This window comes from Danio aesculapii, chromosome 16, assembly GCF_903798145.1.
Source record: "Danio aesculapii chromosome 16, fDanAes4.1, whole genome shotgun sequence".
Lineage (NCBI taxonomy): Eukaryota > Metazoa > Chordata > Actinopteri > Cypriniformes > Danionidae > Danio > Danio aesculapii.
In genome coordinates, this window is record NC_079450.1 from 26,870,797 (window position 1) to 26,896,087 (window position 25,291).

A 25,291-nucleotide genomic window follows, 5' to 3' on the forward strand; every position below is an offset into this window, starting at 1 on the left:
TTAGTATTTACCTGTGTGTTACTTTTAGTTGGATTTGTTTGTTTTTATGTGTCAGAATCTGGGCCATTCTCCAGTTTAGTCACTGTGGCTAACGTCACATTTAACAAACAGTAAAAAGCTCATTGAAATTTTGCACAGACTACTGTTCTCATTTCGACAAAATAGCCTACTATAGTTTACCACACAAAAGTCACATTTAGTTGAACTCTGTGTGTCTTTGTATCGCATAAATCGACTGAAGTAAACATGTGTCCTATGAGATGTTTTCCCAGCATCTACAAGCCACGAGAGTCTCTCACTCGGCCATCTGCTGTTTTACCTAAATCCGGAGATTTGGCCAAGCCGCGCAAATATCTGCTATTCTCTCAGAGTGCCCTCGCGAGGTGTTATCCTTCACCAGCCCTGCTGAACAGAGCAGTAAACACCGATCTGCTCTCCAAAAAGCGCTGGGCTTCAGATGTTCACTCGTACTGAAACGGGCAGGTGGGAGTTGGAAGTTGGAGGAGCGAGTGCAGAGAAGCGTCAGTGCGGAGAACAGCCAACCTAAATTAAGGTTACAATTATCCTGCAAGCCCCTGGAGAGATGTGTCGTAGACAGAACGAATTAATGAAGGAGCAAAGCGATTAAAAAACATTCGGGTCTTGTCTCTTAAGACGGGCTCATCGTCTTTCTAAGCACGAGGATGATGTTAGAGGACATTGTGCAGAAGTGAGAAACTGCGACTCGACATGGACAAGAGACTTGAAGAGCAATGATGATGAGATCGCTGCCGTGCAGATACTGTGAGGGAAGACGGTGAGTTCCGCTTTTTCTTTCGTTCTAATAATTTATGTAGGCTCTGCATTTGAAAATAAAGTGTTTGCTGGGAGTTTTTCAAGGGTTTGGTCGATTCTGAAGTACTTCTCGTCAGACTTCATGCACGTCACGAAGTTGTCTTTTACATTATGTTACTATAAGATGAATATTTAATTAGGTTTGGTTTGCAAATTAATTATTTTAGAAATAGTATGTAAAGTTTTAATTTGAATGTTTTCTTAAGTGTGGACGTTTACTTTCTTAAATAAAAAATGCTCAAAGGATTTGCTTCAAGCAAAGCAGGAGTAGGAGATGATAGATTGTGTTGGATAGATAGATAGATAGATAGATAGATAGATAGATAGATAGATAGATAGATAGATAGATAGATAGATAGATAGATAGATAGATAGCAAAATAATCGTATAGATAGATAGATAGATAGATAGATAGATAGATAGATAGATAGATAGATAGATAGATAGATAGATAGATAGATAGATAGCAAAATAATCGTATAGATAGATAGATAGATAGATAGATAGATAGATAGATAGATAGATAGATAGATAGATAGATAGATAGCAAAATAATCGTATAGATAGATAAATAGATAGATAGATAGATAGATAGATAGATAGATAGATAGATAGCAAAATAATCGTATAGATAGATAGATAGATAGATAGATAGATAGATAGATAGATAGATAGATAGATAGATAGATAGATAGATGGTTAGATAGATAGATAGATAGATAGATAGATAGATAGATAGATAGATAGATAGATAGATAGATAGATAGATGGTTAGATAGATAGATAGATAGATAGATAGATAGATAGATAGATAGATAGATAGATAGATAGATAGATAGATAGATAGATAGATAGATAGATAGATAGATAAATAAAAGCCTTCATCACAGGGCCAGATCACAGTCTCACAAGGCACATGTCTTTGAAGCCCTTTGTTTTTGGAGGCAAATGTGCACCTAAAAATAGTTAGTTGTCCTAGTGGTGAATTTGCAGTATATGCAGTATGCGTGTTTCTGTCTCACAGTCTCTGGTCTCACAGTTGCTTGGGTTTAGAGGCCCCTGGCAGTCATGGCTGACTTAATTAGCTCTAATCAATCTATGCAAGATCTGTCTAATGAGATTTCAAACAGTATCCCACACCGCCAGTGTAGTGCAGCGCCGCAAATTCCCTGTCGCGCCTGTGTGAGCCAGAGCTCAAGGAGCACAAGCTTTGGGGCCCGTCCAGATGAGCACTTTAATCAGAAGGGTTGTAATGCACAGCAGGGCCTGATTTATCATCGGTTGATGAGCCGGAGCGGTAAAAGCACTTACTTGATCACTGGTTTGTTGTGCTTGGTCACTCGACATTCTCATCACACCCTCAGATGTATCGGCATGTGATTTGTGAGGGCTGCTAGTATGAGGTCATTTTGGAGCAGGGTTTAATATGACTGAACCAGTGCAGATGTCCTGTTTTGATCAGTTTTTGCCTTTTTAATAACACACAGCACTTATGTTTGGACTAAATGTGAGATTTGGGGCCCGAGTCTGTCTCGCATCATCACATGAGCATCATCCTTGTTCTTTCTGTAATCCTGCTGCCCTAAAACGGACTGCTTAGTGCTTAGGCACTGAACTAACCAGGGCACCATATGACCCTGCTAATGGGTGTCCTGTATTACAGAGCACAGGCTGATGCAGAGGTCTAACTGGAGAAATTTCCCAATAGACCAGACCCATCTTTTAACTAAGCAACAACCCTGCATGTAAAAATAAAACTGCGTCCTATAAAGGCAACGTTTACCCAAAAAGGAATATTTGCTGTTTGTTTGTTCACACTCAGGTGACTCTAGGTGTTTTTTTAGTAGAACATTAATGAAGTTAATGAAGAACTGTGAAGAACTGAAACCATGATCATTTGTGATTGATATAACCTCTTAAGGCCCAATATGTTTTTTTTTTTTTTACATGCAATATTTTTGATTTCTCTTCGCTATTTGGGCTTATTGGAACCTAATTAGAATAAAAGTCTAAGTATCATCTTTTGATATGATGTACTTTTAGAGAAAAATGATGTCCATATATGTGGTCACGGGTCTGAATTTACATAAAACACTTTTTCCTGAATGTTTTTTACTGCATATTTAACATAGATTTTTTTCAACTTGCTTTGAATATCAGAGAGTAAAAACAATTTTTTCCCATTTTGGACAGTTAAAAATAGGGTTTGGGACATTCTAAATGCAGGATGACACTGTATGTCTATAACAAAATATTAAGTATTTTAAATACAAAGTATTTTAAATAGCCACTTAAGAGCTAAAATGTACTGTCCACTCAGTATAATGTGAGTCAATGGCTACCGACACTGAGAATAAAGGAACTAGGGATGCCCCGATCAGGTTTTTTTTTGCCCTCGAGTCATTTGATTTTGAGTATCTGCCTATACCAAAAGCTGATCCGATACTTTTATAATACATAAAAATAATAAAGAAAAGCGAAGAAACAGATCCAGGATGATCCTTATGTTTTATTTAATTCACCCTATTTTAACAAACAGAGCACTTCTGTGAGGTAGCTTGAACAATCAAGTAATAAATAACATCAATTCTACACTTTTGGACTTTAGTGTAACAGTAAATAAAAAAAATCTAATATATAAACAAATCGCACCTTAACTTAAGCTCTGAAAACTGAACTACACTGTTTCAATTTACTATGATCTTTTATGTGAAGCTGCTTTGACACAATCTACATTGTAAGAGCTCTACACAAATAAAGGTGAATTGAATTGAACTTAAAATACCCGGCAGGCAATCCCAAGTTTACATATCTCACAGTTTGCTATGGCAGTGTTGTCATCATCAACTTTATAATACCTCCAGACCGCAGATATACTCGCGCTTTCCACTTCACGCTGCTTCCATGTTCTACTTAGCCGGCATTTACCCAATAGCATCTCTGCAACAACAAAGTGATGTCACCCCGCATGCGTTGCTGTTTCTGTGTGAAGTCAAGAAAGAGGTCTAACTCTGTGCCACCGCAAAACTATAGATGTGTTAAAAAATAATGAGAATAAATATAATATACATATATATTCGAGTCCTGATCGAGAGGTATAACGTGTGATTCTGATCGAGTCTGAAACCACGTGATGGGATCTGGACATCCCTAAAAAACAAACAAACTGGAGGGCCACAGCTCTGCATAGTTTAGCTCCAACCACCTCCAACTCACACCTGCTTAATAGTCTCTAGTAGACTTGAACACCTTGATTAGTTGGATCAGCTGTGTTTGATTAGGGTTAGAGCAAAACTGTGCAGAGCTGCGGCCCCCCAGGAATCCAGTTTGAGACCTATGCTCTAGAGTGAGGTTTTATGAGGCAAAATGATCAGTTTGTGCAAGAAACTGAACATAATTTACAGCATTATTACCACAAATTCACAGTAATTCATGTAAAAAAAATCCTGAGCAATGCAGTTCACTACACTTTACACACAATTTAACTAGAATTTACAATTACATTTCCAATTCCTCTACTTCCCACATCCCTTGTTTTAACAGACAATCACCAGAAGGTGAATAAATGACAGCAAATTTGCATTTCTGGGTAAACTATCTCTTTAAGAGCTAGATGTGTGACCCTGGGAGGGAGGCAATCTGTCAGCACTGGGTTTCAGCCTCAATTGATGGATTAAAATCTACGGACGTCTGATACAGTACATACATGGGCGAAGCAGATTCTGCGCTTTTCACAGATGACAGATGAGTGTAAACCATGTCCATATGTGTGACCCCTCGCACTAAAATCAATGGACTCTGGCTTGATTTATGCTCGCCGCTTCAAGACACGTTGCATCGCTGGAATGAAATCTGAATCCGGCCCTTCGCAGACAAATGATCTCCATCCCACCAGCATGTTTATTGAGTTGCCAATGCTTTTAGTGTTTCATAGGTTTATATTGTACAGTATCCATTGTTATTTAAACTTGCCTAAAATTAACAATGAGCTTGAGCACACGTGCAGTGACCCAGATACATTAATGCATTGAGTTTAGCCGGAGGTGACCTTACTTGTGTGTCCTTGAAAACTTACTGACAAAGTTAGTTTAAAGCGCTCATACGTGTGTTGCCTTCTAGCAGGCAGTACTGTAGGAATATGCGTGATGATCTCATGTTCATATTTTTTCCCCTTTTGCAGCACGTTTGATTCTCTTTGTGGTACATAATGTACATGTACTGAGTGAAGTGACCAGCGCAAAGCTGAATTATCATAATCTGTCCTTCAGACTGTTTTGATCTAAACTCAGCTTGACCTCTCTCAGCTGCTCCACATAATCATGAAAAACAACAACAAAAAGGCACATTCATATTCGTTTGTTCAAGTAAAACAGACACGAACGTTTACTGGGTAAAATTCAGTCATTCATTTTCTTTTCAGCTTAGTCCCTTTTTTAATCTGGGGTTGCCACAGCGGAATGAACCGCCAACTTATCCAGCATATGTTTTACACAGCGGATGCCCTTCCAGCTGCAACCCAGTACTGGGAAACATCCATACACACTCATTCACACAAATGCCCTACGGAGAATATAGCTTACCCATTTCACCTATATCACATGTCGTTGGACTGTGGGGGAAACCGGAGCAATTATTTGTAAATTACACAGTGGCAATAGAAAATATAAAAATATGTTTTATATATAAATTAAATTGTATGAAAATCATATTAATAATACACAAATAAGGGCAGCACGGTGGCGAAGTGGGTAGCACAATCGCCTCACAACCAAGCCCCGGCTGGGTCAGTTGGCATTTCTGTGTGGAGTTTGCATGTTCTCCCCGTGTTGGCGTGGGTTTCCTCCAGATGCTCCAGTTTCGCTCGCAAGTCCATAATCATGCGGTACAGGTTAACTGGGTAGGCTAAATTGCCCGTAGTGTGTGTGAATTAATGTGTACGGATGTTTCCCAGTGATGGGTTGCAGCTGGAAGGGCACTCGCTGTGTAAAACAAATGCTGGATAAGTTGGCGGTTCATTCCGCTGTGGCGACCCCGGATTAATAAAGGGACTAAGTCGAAAAGAAAATGAATGAATGAATGATACACAAATAAAAATTGTCCTTTCAGTAAAACAGTAAAAATTAAACATTTTATCTCTCAACTCTCTCACACACTCAAAAATGTATGATTATATGGTGTCAAGAGTTTGCCATCAAAAAATGTAACTATAATGGAAGTCAATGGGGCAAAAACAGCCACGAACATAACGAAAGGGTAGTAAATTTGAGTGTACTGTTAAAATTTCGAAACATTTCAAAGCATTTTCCCAAAGTTTGTGTCAAAGTAAAATTTGTCACCAAAAATCATTTCATTTGCTGAAACAGAGAAAGTTGCGGCCAAATTAAGACCCAAAATCATCCCCAACAGCTCACAAGTGTTGAATATTTTATTAGCATTTTACATCTATGCATTATTAATAAATTGTTAGTATTTTTAAAGAAGCTTCAGATGACAAAGGTAATGTAAATATAGAAATAAGGGGAATTAGCATTCACATTTAAAAAGCCAATATTAAAAATCACTGAACTCACAGCCGATAACCATCATTTAATTACAAATGTGATCATTTAAGTTTCAAATTACTTCTGTTGACAAGGCATAATCATAGTCTGATAGGATTTTAATAAATTTGCCTGCCAAACTAGTGCATTTTATATACAGTGATAACACCACACACACAAAAATCATCAACCCACTGCCACAAAACACATATTGACTTGCATCCTGAATTATCCAAAGAGATTTGCAATAACAACTCTGAATCCTCCCTGTCAGTCTATCTTCCTCTAACACACTCCTTTAGTGTAAATAACCCAAATCAGTCACACTCTAACAGAGAACACAAAAGACTATAAACTCCTAAGACTTTAAAGTATTGTATTATATGCTGCACATGCAAGCACAAAGCAAATGTTTTCCATCATAATGGTTTTCAGCAAAGTCGGATTAGAGAATGATGAGCAGAGGCATGTTGTAAATTCACTGTGGACTTTTAAAATAATAAACACTTTGAGGAAGCATCTGTGGTTTGTGCATCCAAGTGTGAAGCTCACCTTCTCAGTTATATTTATTTTTCCGTTCCCCGGGCAAGGGAACAAATTCTCCACGTCCTGAAGATCTGTCATCGTATCCCATTGCTAAACAACACCTGTTTCAGAAAAGCTTTTAATACTTGCGTTCATCCGCATGACTGCATTCTGTGGCGGGGGTGGAGGGCCAGCAGCCATAAACAGCCTCTTTCTCACTTTGTTGCAATTGTTGCTGTGAAGAATGGATGTGAGGAATTATAATTGGAGAGTTGGAGACGGGTAGTTTTCACCCCGGCTGGGACCAGAATAGCACACAGGCTCCATCGAGACAGGTGAACTACATTCCCTGGCTGCTCTCAGAGGTCTGAGGTCAGGCTAAATGTGCAGGTCGGTGACCTCTGATGTTGTCACTGGAAAAAAGTTTTGATATTTTAGAAAGTGTTAGTGCGAGATAAACCAGCATAAAGGATAAAACTTAAAATCACTTGTGAGTAGGGTAAACAGTGGTAAAATATATAATCTTTTATTTCAGAACATTAGGAATAACCACTGAAATGTTTTAATTATATATATGTTTTAAAACGTAACTAGTAAACCTAAAACATTACTAAAATATGATTCAATTATCATTCATTCATTTTCTTTTCGGCTTAGTCGCTTTTATTCATCAGGGTTTGCCACAGCGGAATGAACCACCAACTTATCTTGCAAATGTTTTGCACAGCGGATGCCCTTCCAGCCACAACCCAGTACTGGGAAACACTTATACACTCTAACATTCACACACATACACTACAATTTAGTTTATTCAATTCATCTCATGTCGTTGGACTGTGGGGGAAACTGAAGCACCTGGAGGAAACCCACACGAAGCCGAGGAGAACATAAAAACTCCACACAGAAATGCCAACTGGCCCAGCCGGGACTCGAACCAGCCACCTTGCTGTGAGGTGACAGTGTTGACCAGTGCCACCGTCAACTTAAAACATCACAAAATTATGATTCAATTAATGTTTCTTTTATTTAAAACCTTGCATAACTATTCAGTTAATGGATATTCTGTTCTAATGAGTGCGAATGTAAAAGAAAATCACTTGGTGAACTCTCTTCAGATCTCTTCAGAAAACATGTGTGAATATAAAGCCAAATACTTTATAAACTTGTCATATATGTGTACTAAAAAACTCAAATTTGTAAAAGCGATGGCATCATGCATCAGTATTACATGTTCAGTCCATAAGCATTTGTTAGATTTGTTTTAATTAAAAAGATATAACAATTACAAAGTTGGCTAAAGAATGTACAGAACAAAACTGAACAGGCCCTTAAAATAAAAATAAGTCAATAATAGTAGTTAATAGTGTATAATAGTAAATAACTGTAGTGTTATAATTAAACTATTACTAATAGTAGTTTTTAGAAAAATCGCCAAATATTAATATTATTATATATTTTTTGAATAGGTTGAAGCTGAACAATTTTGTGACTTTTTAATTTCACTGTTCTTCTTGTTAGTTTGTTTGCAATAATGCGGGCTGCACCATATTTGAAAAATCTGACATTGTGATATTTTGTTTTGCTGCGATATATATTGCAAAATGAATGCTATATCATTTAAAGATCAAGATTTCATGAATTTAGATTAACTGGGGTAATCAAGTCTTTTCCTATGCAGAAAACTGCAGAAAATTTAATAAATCACAAGCATATAAAAATATGATAGTAAGTCAAATTTATATACCCACTGCTTCTTTTTGGTTTAGTCCCTTTTTTAATCTGGGGTCGCCACAGCGGAATGAACCGCCACCTTATCCAGCATTTGTTTTTACGCAGCGGATGCCCTTCCAGCTGCAACCCATCACTGGGAAACATCCACACACACTCATTCACTATGAATAATTTCATAGTGAATAATTTCATTTTCAATTTAGTTTACCCAATTCACCTAAACCACGTTTTTAGACTTGTAGAGGAAACCGGAGCACCCAGGGGAAACCAACACGAACACGGAGAGAATATGCAAACTCCACACAGAAATGCCAACTGACCCAGCCAAGGCTTGAACAACGACTTTCTTGCTGTGAGGTGGACGTGCTACCCACTGCGCCACCATGCAGCCCCCACCTAATTTTTGGACAATACTATAAAAATAACATTTAATAATATCTTTATCTTTTAATCTTTAATAAATAATTTAATCCTGTGATGTGACTATCGTGGATACATTTCATTATCAATGCTCAAATAATATATAGTTCAGCCCTAATTTGCATTTATGAATATAAAATAAAAATGTGATTCATTACGTCATGTCAGTTAACTTCATTGATATGCTCATAAAAAACAAAATATACTATGCTTGAGGGCAGGGGCGCCACTAGGGGGGGAAGTTAGGGCGATCTAAGAGCCCCCCGAGACATAATAAAGGGCCCGCAATACTCCCCCCCCCCCCCCCCCCCCCCCCCAATCTTCAATCCTTCATTCGAGGACCCCCCCCCCCACTCTTCAAAGTCTTCCGTGATACCTCCGGAGCCACCAACCCCCCCGCACTATTCAATTTCATCCGCGATATCCCACACACCCCTTGTCAGAGGGCCCGTGGCGGCCAGCAGCGCCCCTGCTTGAGGGAAAAAACATTGTTAAGGAGAAGATTATTACAGGAAGACTATTATGGTGGAGCAGCTGTGGCCTGCGGAACCTGATCAGTAGGTTGCAGGTTAGCGCACTGGCACGGATGGTCAGTGGTGGGAGTGAATAACCAACGCTCTCACCACCCCACTTGGATGGGTTAAATGAAGAGCACAAATGGGTTTGGGTTGCCATACTTGGCCACATATCACGACCTTTACTTTCACTTTCACTTGAAAGCACAGCTGGTGAGCATTTGTTAATACTCGACAACCAAAACAGCAAAGTTGGACTAGAGCAACATACAGTATGTGCACAGGTGTTTCTGCACAACAGTCGCAAGCCACCAAAAATACGTGGCTCAGCTGTCTCGCTTCAATATTTTACAGTTTAAAAAATAATAACCGTCACTAAATCAGTTTCCTATTGAATATACAATTACAACTCCCTCTTTATTGTATTTTTTCAACAGCAAAATGAATGAAAACTCAGTTTTTATTGCTGCATACTTTATTTGGAATTGTTTGTAACTGAGTAATTTTTTGTAATACTAAAATGTTTTTTTTTAATTATATTGCTTCTAAGAAAAAAAATAAGAGTTTATTTGCCAGAATTTAAATAAATTGTCCTTTCTTCAACATGTGTTCAACTTGTTCAACATGTGATGCTTCATATTTGTTTATTTTTGAGTTGTGCATGAACATAAATATGTATTAGTAGTAATACATATTGGGGTTTATATGTACCCCAATGGTTCTTTAAAAAATGAGTTTTGCCAAAAATATCAGAAATGGCTCTTTGCTAAAAAAAAATTCCCAACACCTGCTTTACAAAGTGATATTGCCGCCTACTGGCCTGGCATGCATAAAACACATTGGTCTTTCATAGATCCATGTGAACCATGATTGTTTTGACCAACGTTGTGGGTCTGCGAATCTTAAAAAAAAAATGCTAAGAAAAGTAGTAAAGGTCACACTTTATTTTGATGCTCCATTTGTTGAATTTAAGTTACATTGCATTTACATGCCAACTAATTCTCGTTAGATTATAAGTAGACTGTTAGGTTAGGGTTAGAGTTGGGGTTAAGGTTAGCATAAGTTGACATGTACTTGCAGAGTTTCTTATAGTCAGTTAAATGTCTGTTTAGCAGCAGTATCAACAGATATTAAGCAGACAGTCTACTAATGCTCAAATGGACCATCAAAGTGTTACCGTAGTAAATTATTGTAAGTTTGTACTAAATTTATGTCTTGTAAATGTACCCCTAGAATTCAAAGACGTTCAAAGAAGTTAAAATTCAAAGTGTGTCTGTCTGTAAGACTTTTTTCGCCATTTCACTGCCCATGTCATTTGATTTGAAAGCAAAAACACACTGTGTGATTGTATTGTAGGCTATCATTAACAGTAGCACAACCCGATGTGATACAAAGCACATTTTGTATCATTACTGATATATTCTACAGTTCTTCATAGAGCAGTGTCTTTACGTGGTGGAATCATCATAATAATGTCATCATAATTATTCAATCTATATTACTAATTAATAAATGAATTAATTAATAAGCTAGAAAAATCACCTAGTCATGCTTATGGGCTTGACTGTGAATATCCTGTAATGCTGAAGATTAATATTAATTTCAAAGTGTCTCTCATCTATTTGCTCAGCACATCCATTCTGACCTTTTTCGCACAAGAATACACAGTTATAGCTCGATAACTGTTATATTCCATGTTGGCCGCCTGGAGCCAGTGAAGTGCAAATTGGAGTGAGTCTGCAGAGGTCTGAAGTGTTATGGTTTTCTAATGGAGTCAGTACAAGGTTTAGCTGGCCGGTTTTAGTATCTGGCAGTGGTCCATGTTATTTACCGTAACCTAATGAAGCCTGTCGGACCCTGATGAGTTTTGATTGTTGACGTGAAAGTATGAAAGTCAGGGCTGATGTGAGAAAACAACACGTTATGTTTGCATGTGTAAGTGTGTGTGTTCAGCTTAGAGAGGACCGGCTAACTGTGATGACATTGCATCAGATCGACAAGGACAGACTGTTTGGCAGAGCGTTGTTTGTTAGATAACAGCGTTTCCAATGCTGGTAGATGTTTGATGATTATGCAAAAGTTTTACTATGAGGCAACATATAGACCAATTACCAGCCTACGTCACACATGACATCACACGGGTCACCGGCGGTTGCAAAAAAAGACAGACTGCAATAGTAAACATGTCGTGTTGTGCGGTAGGATGCCAAATTTGAACTTTTACCATACACCACACTGCTTTAATGCCAACTGCAGACGTCTTTGGATAAAAGGGAGCTGAATGAAGTGACGACCTAATTAGAAATTAGGACTCTGCAGTTCTCATGTCATATCAGGTAAGCTCACGCTATGCTGAATCATACACATTACTCGTTTTTGATTGCAGAAATGATTTCAGCAAAAACAGTAATATACGGTTAATTAAACTACGGACACTGAATGCTCAGAATGAAACGTGAAAGTGTAAGTTATTAAGATAAAATTGGTTTTATATTCACACATTCATTCAGTGACAAATTGTGACACTCTCCCTAAATTGTTAACCAACGCACTTTGAATATTCGGTCTGAAATAACCTGCAAATGTGACTTGAAAACAACATTAACAATGTTTATTTGACTGTAAACAATGTTGTACTTTGATAGTCATTGGCTGCTAATATGATTTTAGAGTTTGCAAATGATATTTTTATGAAATTATATTATTAAGGAGAAAGTCTGAATGTGCGAATATAAAATCACATATCCTGCCGTACAAGTGTAGTTCATTGTCAGAATGCAGTTGTTTTGCTTGTTGGTGATTAATTACCCAGGCCTTGTACAGTTCCGTCTTCTTTCCTTGTCTTTGGATAGGTTTTTAGCACTACATAGTGTTGAATCTAGTAATCATGGAACATTATTTCTTGCACATGACCACACAGAACAATATTGTTGGCATCCTTCTCTCTTGTAAAATCACTTGGAGCTTCAATGAGATTCTATATTTGGGGCTGGATGCTTGGTCATTTCGTCTCATCCAATATCCATTGGGAGGGTGCTATCGCAAATGGACCTGTCAGACGAACGTCGCTTATCACTGGGTGACGAGCTGTTATAATATGCTGAAAGCATTATGTAAATAATATATGTAATGTGTAATCAATATATCTTATTTCTAAGGCAACAACAAACTCTGTACCGCATCGGATGTCATTCCCTCTCTGTAAATGCTAGCGCTCCCGTTTTTTTTCTGCCACCTCCCTGCGCATGCATCCTGAATGTTTACAAACATGGTAATTGGTCTATATGTGGCAGTTTGAAAACAAAAATACATTGATGTTTTGTTGTAATTAACTAATAAATTAAACGAATAACTGAAATAACATAAATTGGCACATTACAGTATTTTATGTATTAATATGTAAAAATTATTATTATTTGAGCAATATCACATGAGAAGCAGTGCGAAATGGCTGTTTATAGGCACTGGTGGGAGGCGTGTGTTGTGTGATCACTTGCCAAATTTATAATGGTTTGATCAGCTGTAGTTAAAAACTACGCATAGTTTTTCTCCTCAAAGGTCTTATTATGCATTTTCTGTCGCCATCTTGTGGATGGACAACGTCAACTGTCTTTGACTCTGCTCAGTATAACAGGCTGATGGATGTCGACGTGCTGTATTTCCAAAATTATAAATATTTTAAAAAGGCACTTTCCTTATGAATAAAATGCATATTTTGCTCTCTAAACAACTACATTCTCGCCTGAAAAAGCCTCAAAAGTACATTATGTTGTCCAACAGCTGCAACATTTGTCAAGTTTGTAGTGAGTTTATTGATCTGCTGTCACTCTATGTGGGTGGAGTAATACAGAAGGGTGAGGAGGCTGTACGAGTGCTGTTATTACAGAAATATCGCACAGCTATCAGCCGATCAGATTCGAGAATCAGACAGAACTGTTGTATAAATAAATACACTTAATATACTAATTTAACCATAAAACAAAAATAGTCATTATTTATTTAAAAAGTAGACAGTGTTAATAAAATAATATAATAATATATTTTCAAAACTAATTAAACTGTATATTAAAATGTTATAAAACAAATGTTTATATTATTAAAAATGCATTCTTTTAAATTTTCAATTGTAATATTACTAGATCTTATTAAATATATATATTTCATTTCATTAAAATATCATACATGTTATTTTAATAATAATATTAATAATAATTAAAAAAATTGTATTCTTTTCTAGCTCAAATAGACAAAAGAAAATATATAAAGAGAAATCAAGGGGTGAAAAAAGTCATGTTGGCTTTGAGGAACAGATATATAAGATACAAAAGTTGGTGACGTTAATAAAAATATATACAAGATATATAAAAAATATACAAGATATACATTTTTTAACATTTTTTACCAAGAATAATAATAACAAAATATTTTTAAAAATATTAAATGATATTTGATAAACATTATAAAAACTTTGCAGCAATAATGTAAACAGACAAAATGTATATTCAGCAAGAAAAACATATTTAAAAATGCAAAAATTATATTTATACAGAGAATGTGATAAAGAAAATGTAATATTTAAAATCTGGTTGTTCAAAACAGCACCGCAAGCATGACAACAAATCACTCAGACTACTTTTCCCTGCATTTTATTAGCAGATGATCAAGATCTTAGCTGTCAGACAGTGTGAAATGTAATACAGAGCAGCAGCGAGACACAGAGCATGAGTTTGGTGTCCAGATCACGTCCACCTGCTGCTCTGTGTCTTTCGCAAGTCCGCAGAGAGGGATTCACACCTTTAATTTGTGTAAGCCTGGCTCTCTGCTGTGTGGAAAACCAATACGGTGTCAAAACAGTCAAGCCGAGATTGACTCTCTCTCTTTTTCTCTCCCTCTCTCTCTGGATACAGCATTATGAGTCAGCTTATTTGGCCAGTATAAGGCCTTTGTGTGGAGACAGGGGACGACACTGGACACTGGAGGACTCAGGAAAACAAGTCAACCTGATTTTTAAGTGGCTTCAGCAGGAACTGGTTGAAAATAGCAGCTCTGTGTGTGTAAACAGAAGATGTGAGAAACTCAGACTCGTGTGAATAGGCTAAATTGAGTCAGCAAGCAGTGGGAGAGGTGTAATACACGACTGGATAATTGAGAACGTTTGTCACGACAAGGTAGGAGTTTGTAGCCGTTTCACTCCATTCATTAGTAAGCAAAGGACTCGTAGATATATATATTAACCAATACAGTGTAATGGTATGATTTATTATATGATTTATAAATCATAATTTGTACTTTTTAAACTTTTTTATTTGCTAATGTGATACTTAAGAGGTGGATTTTCATGTTTTCACTGTTTCTGTAAATTAAAATGGTAGGTTTTTTAGTCTTTTTTGTCAATTTGAAGGTCAATTTGACCTTTTTTAAGGAGTAGTTCAACTAAAAATGTACACTTTTAGAAATTTATTCACAAGTATGTCCTTGTCGGTGGCTTTTTTCCTTCAGTTGAACATAAAACTGTGTTGCTTTATGATTCATAAATGCAAATTAAAGGCTGACAGCAATTTGAGAGTCACAATTTTTTTTGGGACTAAATAAAATGAATAGCCCCGGCTACCGTTGATGCACTGAGGTTTTATAAAGCAAATGAAGGAAAAAAATGAATATTATGTACAACTTTATTACCTTTAATCCACAGCCTTCAGGAAACGAGCATGAGCACATTCATGGCAATTTGGAGTGCTACACTGAAAATGATGATTTCTGCAATATTGTTGCAAATAAATTATATGTGTTGAATTTAAACAAACAAATTAAATTTAGTAATGTTCAACCTAATTTGTTTGTTTAAATTCAACCCAAATAAATTGTTTACTGCCGCTTAACTTTTTAGTAAATCCAAGGAATCCAAAGAGTACTTGACATGTTTCTCTGGACCTTATTATTATGTGTAGTAAAACAGAATTTTTGTTTATTCTTTAAAGTACTGATGATATTTTTTCCACATAAAAAAATAAATAATTTATTTCCTTTAGAATTTTTTTTTCAATTAACAACAAAAAAGATGCCATGTTTTCAGACATTTACATTCATTTTAGACAATACAACTCCAGAAGAGTTGAGTTTAGAACAATATTTGGTTGAATTATCCTGATTTTCAATCACAATTCACAACAAATAAAGACATTTTTATTCTGACCATTTGTCATTTTCTGATTAAAAAATGCTTTAAGCAACAATTTGAATTACGAAATCATTTATCAAAGCCTTACAGAAAAACACAAATAGTAACAATTACTCAAACAAATGCCTAATAAATCAACGAAAAGGTTCAAGTGGCCTTAATTTTTCTGCTAATATATTATTATTATTTACTCAAAGTCTCTGTAGGTGTTGACTTGTATTTTACGAATCACCAGCTAAATTCAATGAACATTTAGTGATCTACTGACCAAAGAAAAGTCCCTTAATCTTAGATGTGCTATGAGTGAGTAAATTCACAGAACATTTTCATGTTTAAGTTAACTATATCTATTATTTTTAGCAATATTCCCCCAAATAATTTCCCAACTGGCCCAACAGAATCACACACTGTTCAAAATGTATCCTGCCTTAAATTACTTAGTTAAATCAAGTGACCTTTTCTAGTCATCTCATCTTATCAGTCAAACTGACTCAAATATTAAACTTTGTATGAAAATTTAGTCAAAACCTGATAACCTTATTAAATTTTCAAGTTAAAGTAACAAAAACATTAGTTGTCATGACTTTTTAGTCATATATATTTTTACAGTGCAAAGGCACTTTAGACTGACTTATCAATAGTTTGAGATTTCCCATTTCTCTACTCCTACTGTTTGCAAGTTTTATTTTATCCTATCCTATACTGTTGTCTTTTTTGGCACTGGTGCTGCTTTGTAATGTGGTGTTTAAAGCTCTCTTTTTCACTCTATTGAGCTGTAGTAAATTGTGACTATTGCTTTTTTAAGCGTGGAGTGCTGAGGCTGTTTATTTATAATAATGAATTGAAGTGAAACATCGTCATGATGCAGAATGTTTTCTCAATTACACCTACACCAGACTTTGCCTTTAGAGGCGAGCAATAAATAAAGGCTGTGCGTGATAAAGATAAAATAAATGAAAAGTTGCCGTGCTGCAAATTGACTTTAGCAGATGCAGGAGACGTTCAGCATTCACTGAACAAACAAATCCAAATAGACTAAAACAATACAGAAGACGATTAGACGATTCAGCTTCTCTATAAAAACAATAATCTAAATCTTTTTCTATATTTTCCCCTTCCATAGATGCTGTTCAATCTAGAATGAAACTATTTTTTAGCATAGCTTTTAGAATAGAATAGAATAGAAGTTTGTATGTAATTAAGCTAGAAATCACTTTGATCACTGGCAGTTGTTTTAAATGTGTTATAGAAATAATAATGTTAAAATTTTCACAGTGCAATTTAGGGATCATGTATATGACTTTTTTTAACAACTAAAATCAAAAAACATTTGGCCATATTGGCTGTTCGTTCACATGAGAACTGATGACCTGAAATTTTGATGAGCTAAAAATGTAAACTTACAAAAACTTTGGACTCTAATTTAACGACGTAGGCGCAAAGTCTAAAGCGCATGACGCAAAAGCATTAAGGCTGTGTCCGAATGCACTTTTGCAATATTAAGGACAGAGAAATATGCTCTGGCGCATGGTCTAACAGGGCTGTACTTATTCTCTTAATGAGTTATGGGTGTGTTTTAAGCATAACATGCATTAAACCAATCAGAGTCTCATGTCACATTCCCTTTAAGAGTCAGTTTTGTCACACCATGGCGCATTTGCTATTTACATGGCGACTTTGTAAGTGGAAAACTAAACACTTCACTAGCAAAAAAAAAAACAAAAAACAGATATACATGGAAAGCCTCCTGCACTCACCCTCTTTACTTTCTTTTTCTCTTTACTCCTTTACTTTCATGGATAATAATAATAATAATAATAATAATAATAATAATAATAATAATAAGATTATACAAATGCAAATTGTCATGAATAAACTGAAAAAGCCACCCAAGATGAGGCATGTAGGATGTGGGTTTTATATTTATTTAGAAAATAATAATTTTTGTAACATTTTAATCCTTTAATTTTTTTCATATGTAAAGATATTTCTGTATTGCTGTACATACTGTGTGTATTAAGCAATGTGTAAGCATTTGAGCCCAAATACGCCTAACTAACATGCTCTGAGCTGGACTTTGGACCTGCAACGCGTCAACGATGCACCTTAACACACCTCGATTTAAGACCAGCACACCCATGAGTCCACAAAGTCGCGCAGATGGATTTGCTATTTAATCAGCGTGGCACAAAATGGGAATATTAGGATTGCACTAGTCTGAAAATAGCAACACGTCTTGCGCCTTATTGCTCCCGGTGTATGATAGGACCTCTAGAGTTTCAAAATGCAAGTTTTTGAAAATGATGCTGTACACTTTACTACTGTAAACTTTACTACTGTCAGGGCACACAAAATAACATTTTTGAAATGATTTTACAGAACCATGTGAACAGAAATCATTTTGACAATGTGATTAGCAATTGAAAAGCAACAAATCTGTAATGTCAGATTTTACTTTTATTATATACTTCATTATTATTATATATTTTATTATTATATATTATACTAGTTATTAAATAAGAATATATATATAAATATATATATATATATATATATATATATATATATATATATATATATATATATATATATATATATATATATATATATATATATATATATATATATATATATATAATTTTAGTTTGGGGCGACACAGTGGCTCAGTGGTTAGCACTGTCTTTTTCACAGCAAGAAGGTCGCTGGATCGAATCCTGGCTCAGTTGGCATTTCTGTGTAGAGTTTGCAAGTTCTCCCTGTGTTGGCGTGGGTTTCCTCCGGGTGCTTCAGTTTGCCCCAGAGTCCAAAGACATAAGCTATACTGTAGGTGAATTGGGTAAACTAAATTGGGCATAGTGTATGTGTGTAAATGTGAGAGTCTTTGGGTGTTTCCCAGTACTGGGTTGCAGCTAGAAGGGCATTTGCTGTGTAAAGCATATGCTGGAAAAGTTGGCAGTTCATTGCCATGTGGTGACCACTGATGAATAAAGGGACTAAGCCGAAGGAAAATGAATGAATGGATTTTAGTTTTGCATAAAATGACCATTATAAATATAAAATAGTCCACTTTTTCACAGCTTAAATATTGTGAGAACTCTGAATATTTTTACAACACTGAAGACTAATCTGTAGTTTATACAATTGACCAATTTACTCAAAAACACATTTTAAAGGCAACCCCAGAGAAATGAGTCCTTAGTTTTGGTTATTTGTTTGTTTATTCATTCATTCATTCTTTTATATTTTTTCTTACTACTCTTCCTGGATTCTCACGTTTAATTGTTTAATCTATAAGGTAAAAAGCTCTGTGTAATATGAACCTGTAAGTAAACATGGAAAATAATGTAGTAAATATCTAAATAGAAAGAAATCATTTAGACAGCTTTGAAATCTATGGGCAAACCTATATTCATTTCCATTTTTAGCATATGCATTTGTCATGTAAACGCACACTTATTCTTATCTTATGTTTGCATCTTTAAATAATGAATTGCTCTTGGTTTAGTATGCGTTTGTTGACCAGGTATACTATTAAGCAGTCCACTGTTTTTCTCTTTGTGGATCATTTGGCTCAGCTCTCTCCAATAAACTGAAGCACAGTCAGCGTCTGTCCATTCCGGCTGGGTAATTTCTAATTTGTGTTTAGGCCTCTGCACCTGCACCCTGTGGCATGAGGTTAAGCTGGACTATAGTGAAAGTGTCCCGCACACCTGTCCTCTTACATCAAACCCTCTGGAGCCGAAATAGGGAAATAAGCGCGTTACTGCGCAGCTGTCGCATGTCTCATCACTGGTACTTACCTAATGAGTGCGCATTGAGCACATTTCGCAGTCTCATTACAGGTCTAGAACATTCCACTATTGTCTTTCATCAGAAAGGGATGATGAACTGCTCCAGAACTTCAGCTGTGTCTGGATCAGTCACTCTGTCTAACAGTAGAGGATTAAAGAGATTGTTATAGCACAGATCATTGTAACCCTGTCTGAATCACCTTTTTCTCTGTTTCTTCTTTTCTCTCTGGCTGTAGGATTTTCAACGTGTGATGTTTAAATGCATTTCCAACAAACACTGAGCCCATCATAGATACCCACCTGAACAAAAATCTGGTAATGAGAACTGGCACTACAGAAGTCCCTTGGTGAGCATAACTGAACAAATGACATCTAATAGTACAATATTAGTGTTATGAGGGGTGGCACGGTGGCTCAGTGGTTAGCACTGTCACCTCACAGCAAGAAGGTCGCTGGTTCGAGTCCCGGCTGGACCAGTTGGGGTTTCTGTGTGGAGTTTATATGTTCTCCCCATGTTGGCATGGGTTTCCTCCGGGTGCTCTAGTTTCCCCCACAGTTCAAGCACATGCAGTATAGGTGAATTGAATAAACTAAATTGTCCGTAGTGTATGAGTGTGTGTGAATAAGTGTGTATGGGTGTTTCCCAGTACTGGTTTGCAGCTGGAATCATAAAATGCATTCGCTGCATTAAACATATGCTGGAATAGTTGGTGGTTTATTCCGTTGTGTCGACCCCTGATAATTAGGGACTATGGAAATTGAATAAATAGTGTTGTGAGAAAAGAAACAAGTCATTTTTCTTCGGATTTCTTGTACTTAAGAAGTAGATACTTAAATGTATTTCTAGTGCTGTTGAATGGACTGATTGATAACAATTCAGACCACTTCAAAGTGATTCTGTAGTTCATTCTGTAGATTTGCCTTAATTCGATGTATATTTATTTTTTGAGTAAAATATTTAATTGTGTTTAATTTTAGAATCTATTGATAACGTGTCTTTGTAATTTCAAATAAGATTATTATAAATTAGAGCATTTATATGCATAAACATACCACGTCAATAAAAAATATTCCATGTTTGCAGACCTTAAATACTGAAATAAAAGAGGACATGTAAAATTTATCGAAAACTTTGAAGACAAGTTATTTGTAGTTTTTACAATAAAACAAGTTGAAAAATGTAGTCAAAAACATGCCTTTTAAAGGCAAATCCAGAGAAAAGACAAATAAATAAATTGGTCTTTTCATTTTTCTAGACTTATTTGTGTCAGTCAGTTACAAAACACAATGATTCTTAGTATAGATTCATTCATTCATTAAAAAATACAATGCAAATGCATCTCATAAAATACAGCATACAAATTAAAGATACATTTTCCATGATGGAAATGCTTTAAATTTCAGAAATAAAATAAATTTTGATATTTTAGGAGGGGTGTCTATTTCATAATCAAGACAAAAAAAAGTCATTCATAATCCAATATTCCTAAAATGTAGACCATAAGCACTTTGAAATAATTTTTTACTATTAATTCTCAGAAATATATATTTGAACGAGGGTAGCACGGTGGCGCAGTGAGTAGCACAATCACCTCACAGCAAGCAGGTCACTGGTTCGAGCCCCGGCTGGGTCAGTTGGCTTTTCTGTGTGGAGTGTGGATGTTCTCCCCGTGTTTGCGTGGGTTTCCTCTGGGTGCTCCGGTTTCCCCCACAAGTCCAAAGACATGTGGTATAGGTGAATTGGGTAAGCTAAATTGTCCGTAGTGAATGAGAGTGTATGGATGTTTCCCAGTGATGGGTTGCAGCTGGAAGGGCATCTGCTGCGTAAAACATATATGTTGGCAGTTCATTCCACTGTGGCGACCCCAGATTAATAAAGGGACTAACCGAAAAGAAAATGAATTAATGAATGAATAAACTATTTTACCTAAACTGCTTCCCTACTTATGGATAAGATACTATTTTTATTCTGAAGAAAATACTTTAAAACATACTTAAGGAAACAGGAGTCTTGAAATTCATTTGAAAGAATCTGAATGATTAGTGTAACAACCTATCTACAGTGTTCCTTTCCTAAACTATGTGTGTCTTGCTTATGTTTATCTTGCAGGAAGGAGGTAAGATGTTCCTGGATTTGTGTGGCCAGCGGGGCGCATGGACCATCCTGCTGCTGTGGTGCCTGAACCTGTCAGCTGCGGACCTCCCCTGCCCTCAGAGGTGCAGCTGCTCCCGAGACCCTCTGGAGGTCAACTGCTCCTCCAGACACCTGACGGCTGTGCCTGAGGGTTTACCCAGCAATGCCAAACGTTTGGATCTTTCAGGAAACCAGCTGAAAACGCTGGCTAGGCGTCAGTTCTCCAGCCTGTCAAAGCTGGAGGACCTAGACCTGAGTGAGAACATCATCTCCATGATCGAGGTGGAAACATTTCAGGGTCTAAAGAACCTGCGATACTTGAGGATTAAGAACAACCGCCTCAAGATCTTGCCGGTCGGGGTTTTCTCTGGCCTCTCCAACCTTCGACGTCTGGATATCAGCGAGAATGAGATCCTGGTTTTCCTGGATTACACATTCAGGGACATGATTAACTTGCAGCAGCTGGATGCAGGGGAAAATGACCTGGTGTTTATCTCGCAGCGTGCATTTGTCGGGCTTCAGGCACTGAAGGAGCTGAACGTGGACCGCAGCAATCTGACCTCCATCCCAACCGAAGCTCTGTCGCAACTTCAGAGCTTGACCAAGCTGCGTCTGCGCAAGCTCACCATTAGTGTGCTGCCCAACAATGCCTTTCGCCGACTGCACCAGCTGCGTACTTTGCAGATCCTCCACTGGAGTTCTCTCGAGTTGCTGAACAGCAACAGCTTGGTCGGCCTGAACCTGACCACTTTAGTTTTAACCAACTGCAATCTTAGTGCCATACCTTACTCTCCCCTGCGCCATCTTGCCTATCTGCAATACCTTGATCTGTCCTACAACCCCATCACCTCCATACAGGGCAACCTCTTGGGGGACCTTGTGAGACTCCAAGAGTTGCACCTGGTGGGTGGGAACCTGCTACGGATTGAGCCAGGTGCCTTCAGGGGTCTGTCCCGCTTTCGCTTACTCAATGTGTCCTCAAATCGTCTGTCCACACTGGAAGAAAGCGCCTTTCACTCTGTGGGGAACCTGCAGACACTGCGGCTGGACAGAAACCCGTTGGCTTGTGACTGTAGGCTACTCTGGGTAATGCGACGGCGTCGACGGCTAGATTTCGATGGACGGCAACCCACTTGTTCACCCCTGAATCATCAGAGGAAGGCATTTCGGGACTTCTCAGAGGCAGAGCTTCCGGTTGTTTTTACGTGCAGACAGGCGCAGATACTGAACCGGCAGCTGCAGGATGTAAGCGCGATTGAGGGAATGAGTGTACATTTTGACTGCAAAGCAGATGGCTATCCATCGCCGTCTATCACCTGGCTGTCAGCCCAACAGTCTGCAGTTAGCTCTGCCGGGAGAGTACGAGTGCTCACTAATGGGAGTTTACAGATTAGTTATGCGCAAGTACAAGACAGTGGAATGTATTTATGTAGCGCAGCTAATGCTGCAGGTAATGACAGCATCTCTGTCAGTCTGCATGTGGAGGGGCTTCCACAAAACCGCACAGTATCGTATTTCTCAGACGAGGGATGGATAGAAACTTCAGCCCCTCCATCTACCAACTCCTCAGCTCGGGTGTCAAGTCCTTACCCGTTTGATGCTAAAACCCTCATTATTGCTACCACCATGGGATTTTTGTCTTTTCTCAGCTCTGTTGCAATCTGTTTTGTGTTCATGTTCTTCTGGAGTCAGAGCAAAGGTCAGATAAAACACACTGCCACAATAGACTTTGTGCCACGATCATCCATGGGTGGAGGTGGAGATAGTGGAGACACTGGGAGATTCACAATGAAGCTCATTTAAGCTGGAATGGAGAATTCATGGTATTTGTTACAAATAGTTGAGCCTTTGAAACTGTTGTACACTCTTAAATTAAAGGTTTCAAAACAGAGTTTTTCACAGTGATGCCATAGATGAACCATTTTGGGTTCCTTAAAGGACTTTCAGTGAATAGTTCTTAAAAGGACATTTTGTTCTTTGTGTGAAGAACAATTTAATAATATAAAGACCTTTTTTTTGCAACTGAAAAGAATAGTTTGAGGAATGGAAAGGTTTTATGGATGTCAATGCCAATAAAGAACCTTTCTTTTTGAGAGTGTACTGTAACTCTCAAAGTGCAGAAGAAACTTATCCATCACTCTTATCATTAATAGTTAAAAACTATGATTTCTTAGTGATGAAATTGTAGAACTATTTTTGTTCTCCAAATAATCTATCAGTGTATTGTTCTTAAAAGAACTATTTTAAAATGTAGAATCTAAAATGAATCTTATGGAATGAGACGATTCCTTTAATTTTAAAGGTTCTTCATGGAACCATCGATGCCAATAAAAAACTTTTTGTCTTTTTTTGATGTTGCTGCTTGTCAACCCTGCAAGGTACAAAGCCTTATAACTTTTATTTGCAAGCCTGAACAGCATTTTTGTAAATACGTATAGTATGTTATCTTTATGATACTCTCATTTCGATTTTTAAGCCCAACTAATATAGTAAATATACATTGTAAGTTTACTTTATCACAAAAAAAACTATTTTAGTGACGAAATTAGGTTGACACTATTATATAAATTCAAAGTTAAGTGGATAATACTATAAATGAAGTCTGAAGATAAACAAAAAGCAAATACTCTTAATATACAAAGGTAATATTATATATTTATAAAAATATGAATGAATGATGTAAGTTATATCTAACATTTAATGTTCAAGTGATAGTTCGCTCAAAATTTGCTAGTAATTTACTCAGGCCATCCAATATGTACAGTCGATGGCTGCTTTTTTCATTATTTAGTAAACTAAAGAAGATTTTTCACTGAATCTATGGTCATTTGTCATTCATAAAATGCAAGATGATGGCTACTGACATTTTGAGAGTCTAAAAAAACACATGCAGACATTAACCAAGGCAATTTGAGCTAGAAACAATCTATACAACATTATTACATTTTAATACACTATTTTAATACTACTGTATTCCAGTTTTAAATATTTAAATAACTTTTAGATATCATTGTCGTGTGCCCTTGATTTGGCGTGTCATAGCTTGATTTTTTTAGGCTCAGCTATTAGTATAATGAATAAAATCTCTTCCTTTCGTAAGGGATCTGGCACAGTTAGCCTTTTCGAGACATTCATTTCACTGCCAAATTAAACCAGAGCAGGTCATGCGATTAAGCATATGACAATGCAGTTTTAGATATTTTAACTTTGCTGTACAAGTGTATAAATATATATGTTGCTATCTACTGTAAATCTTAACTGCCTATAAATATGTATTGTAGTTTGTATAGCAATTACAACCAGAATTAAAACATGGATTTGTAAAGCTTTTAAATGTATCAATATTGAAAACTGTATATATTGTGTGTGATACTGTACATTACATTACAGCTGATCTTATAAGCTGCAGATTACAAACTATTTCTTTAATGACTCTTTTTTTTTTCCGTCTTTGTTTTTTATAAACAAAACCAAGCGATGATTTGCCATGCCATTGACATTTAAAGCTCTTATGGCTATGCACAAATCACATCGATATGTATGTTTTGCAGTTTATATCATGTATAAGTTACGTTTCCTCATTTTAATGTTTGCTAATGTAAGTTACAACATTTTGCATTGGA

The 25,291-nt window shown here is 36.6% G+C and overlaps 1 protein-coding gene across 1 annotated transcript; it reads left to right on the forward strand.

Moving 5' to 3' along the window:
* Nucleotides 1-515: 515 nt before the first annotated feature.
* On the forward strand, nt 516-25,291 carry lingo4b (leucine rich repeat and Ig domain containing 4b). The gene is made up of 3 exons (XM_056476175.1): nt 516-796; nt 19,771-19,881; nt 21,645-25,291. Exon 3 carries the CDS (start codon nt 21,657-21,659, stop codon nt 23,469-23,471), a length of 1,815 nt encoding a protein of 604 aa, XP_056332150.1. The 5' UTR covers nt 516-796; nt 19,771-19,881; nt 21,645-21,656; the 3' UTR covers nt 23,472-25,291.

Excerpts from the sequence above, each read along its gene's own strand:
- lingo4b (XM_056476175.1), top strand. The coding sequence starts at position 21,657 with ATGTTCCTGGATTTGTGTGGCCAGCGGGGCGCATGGACCATCCTGCTG.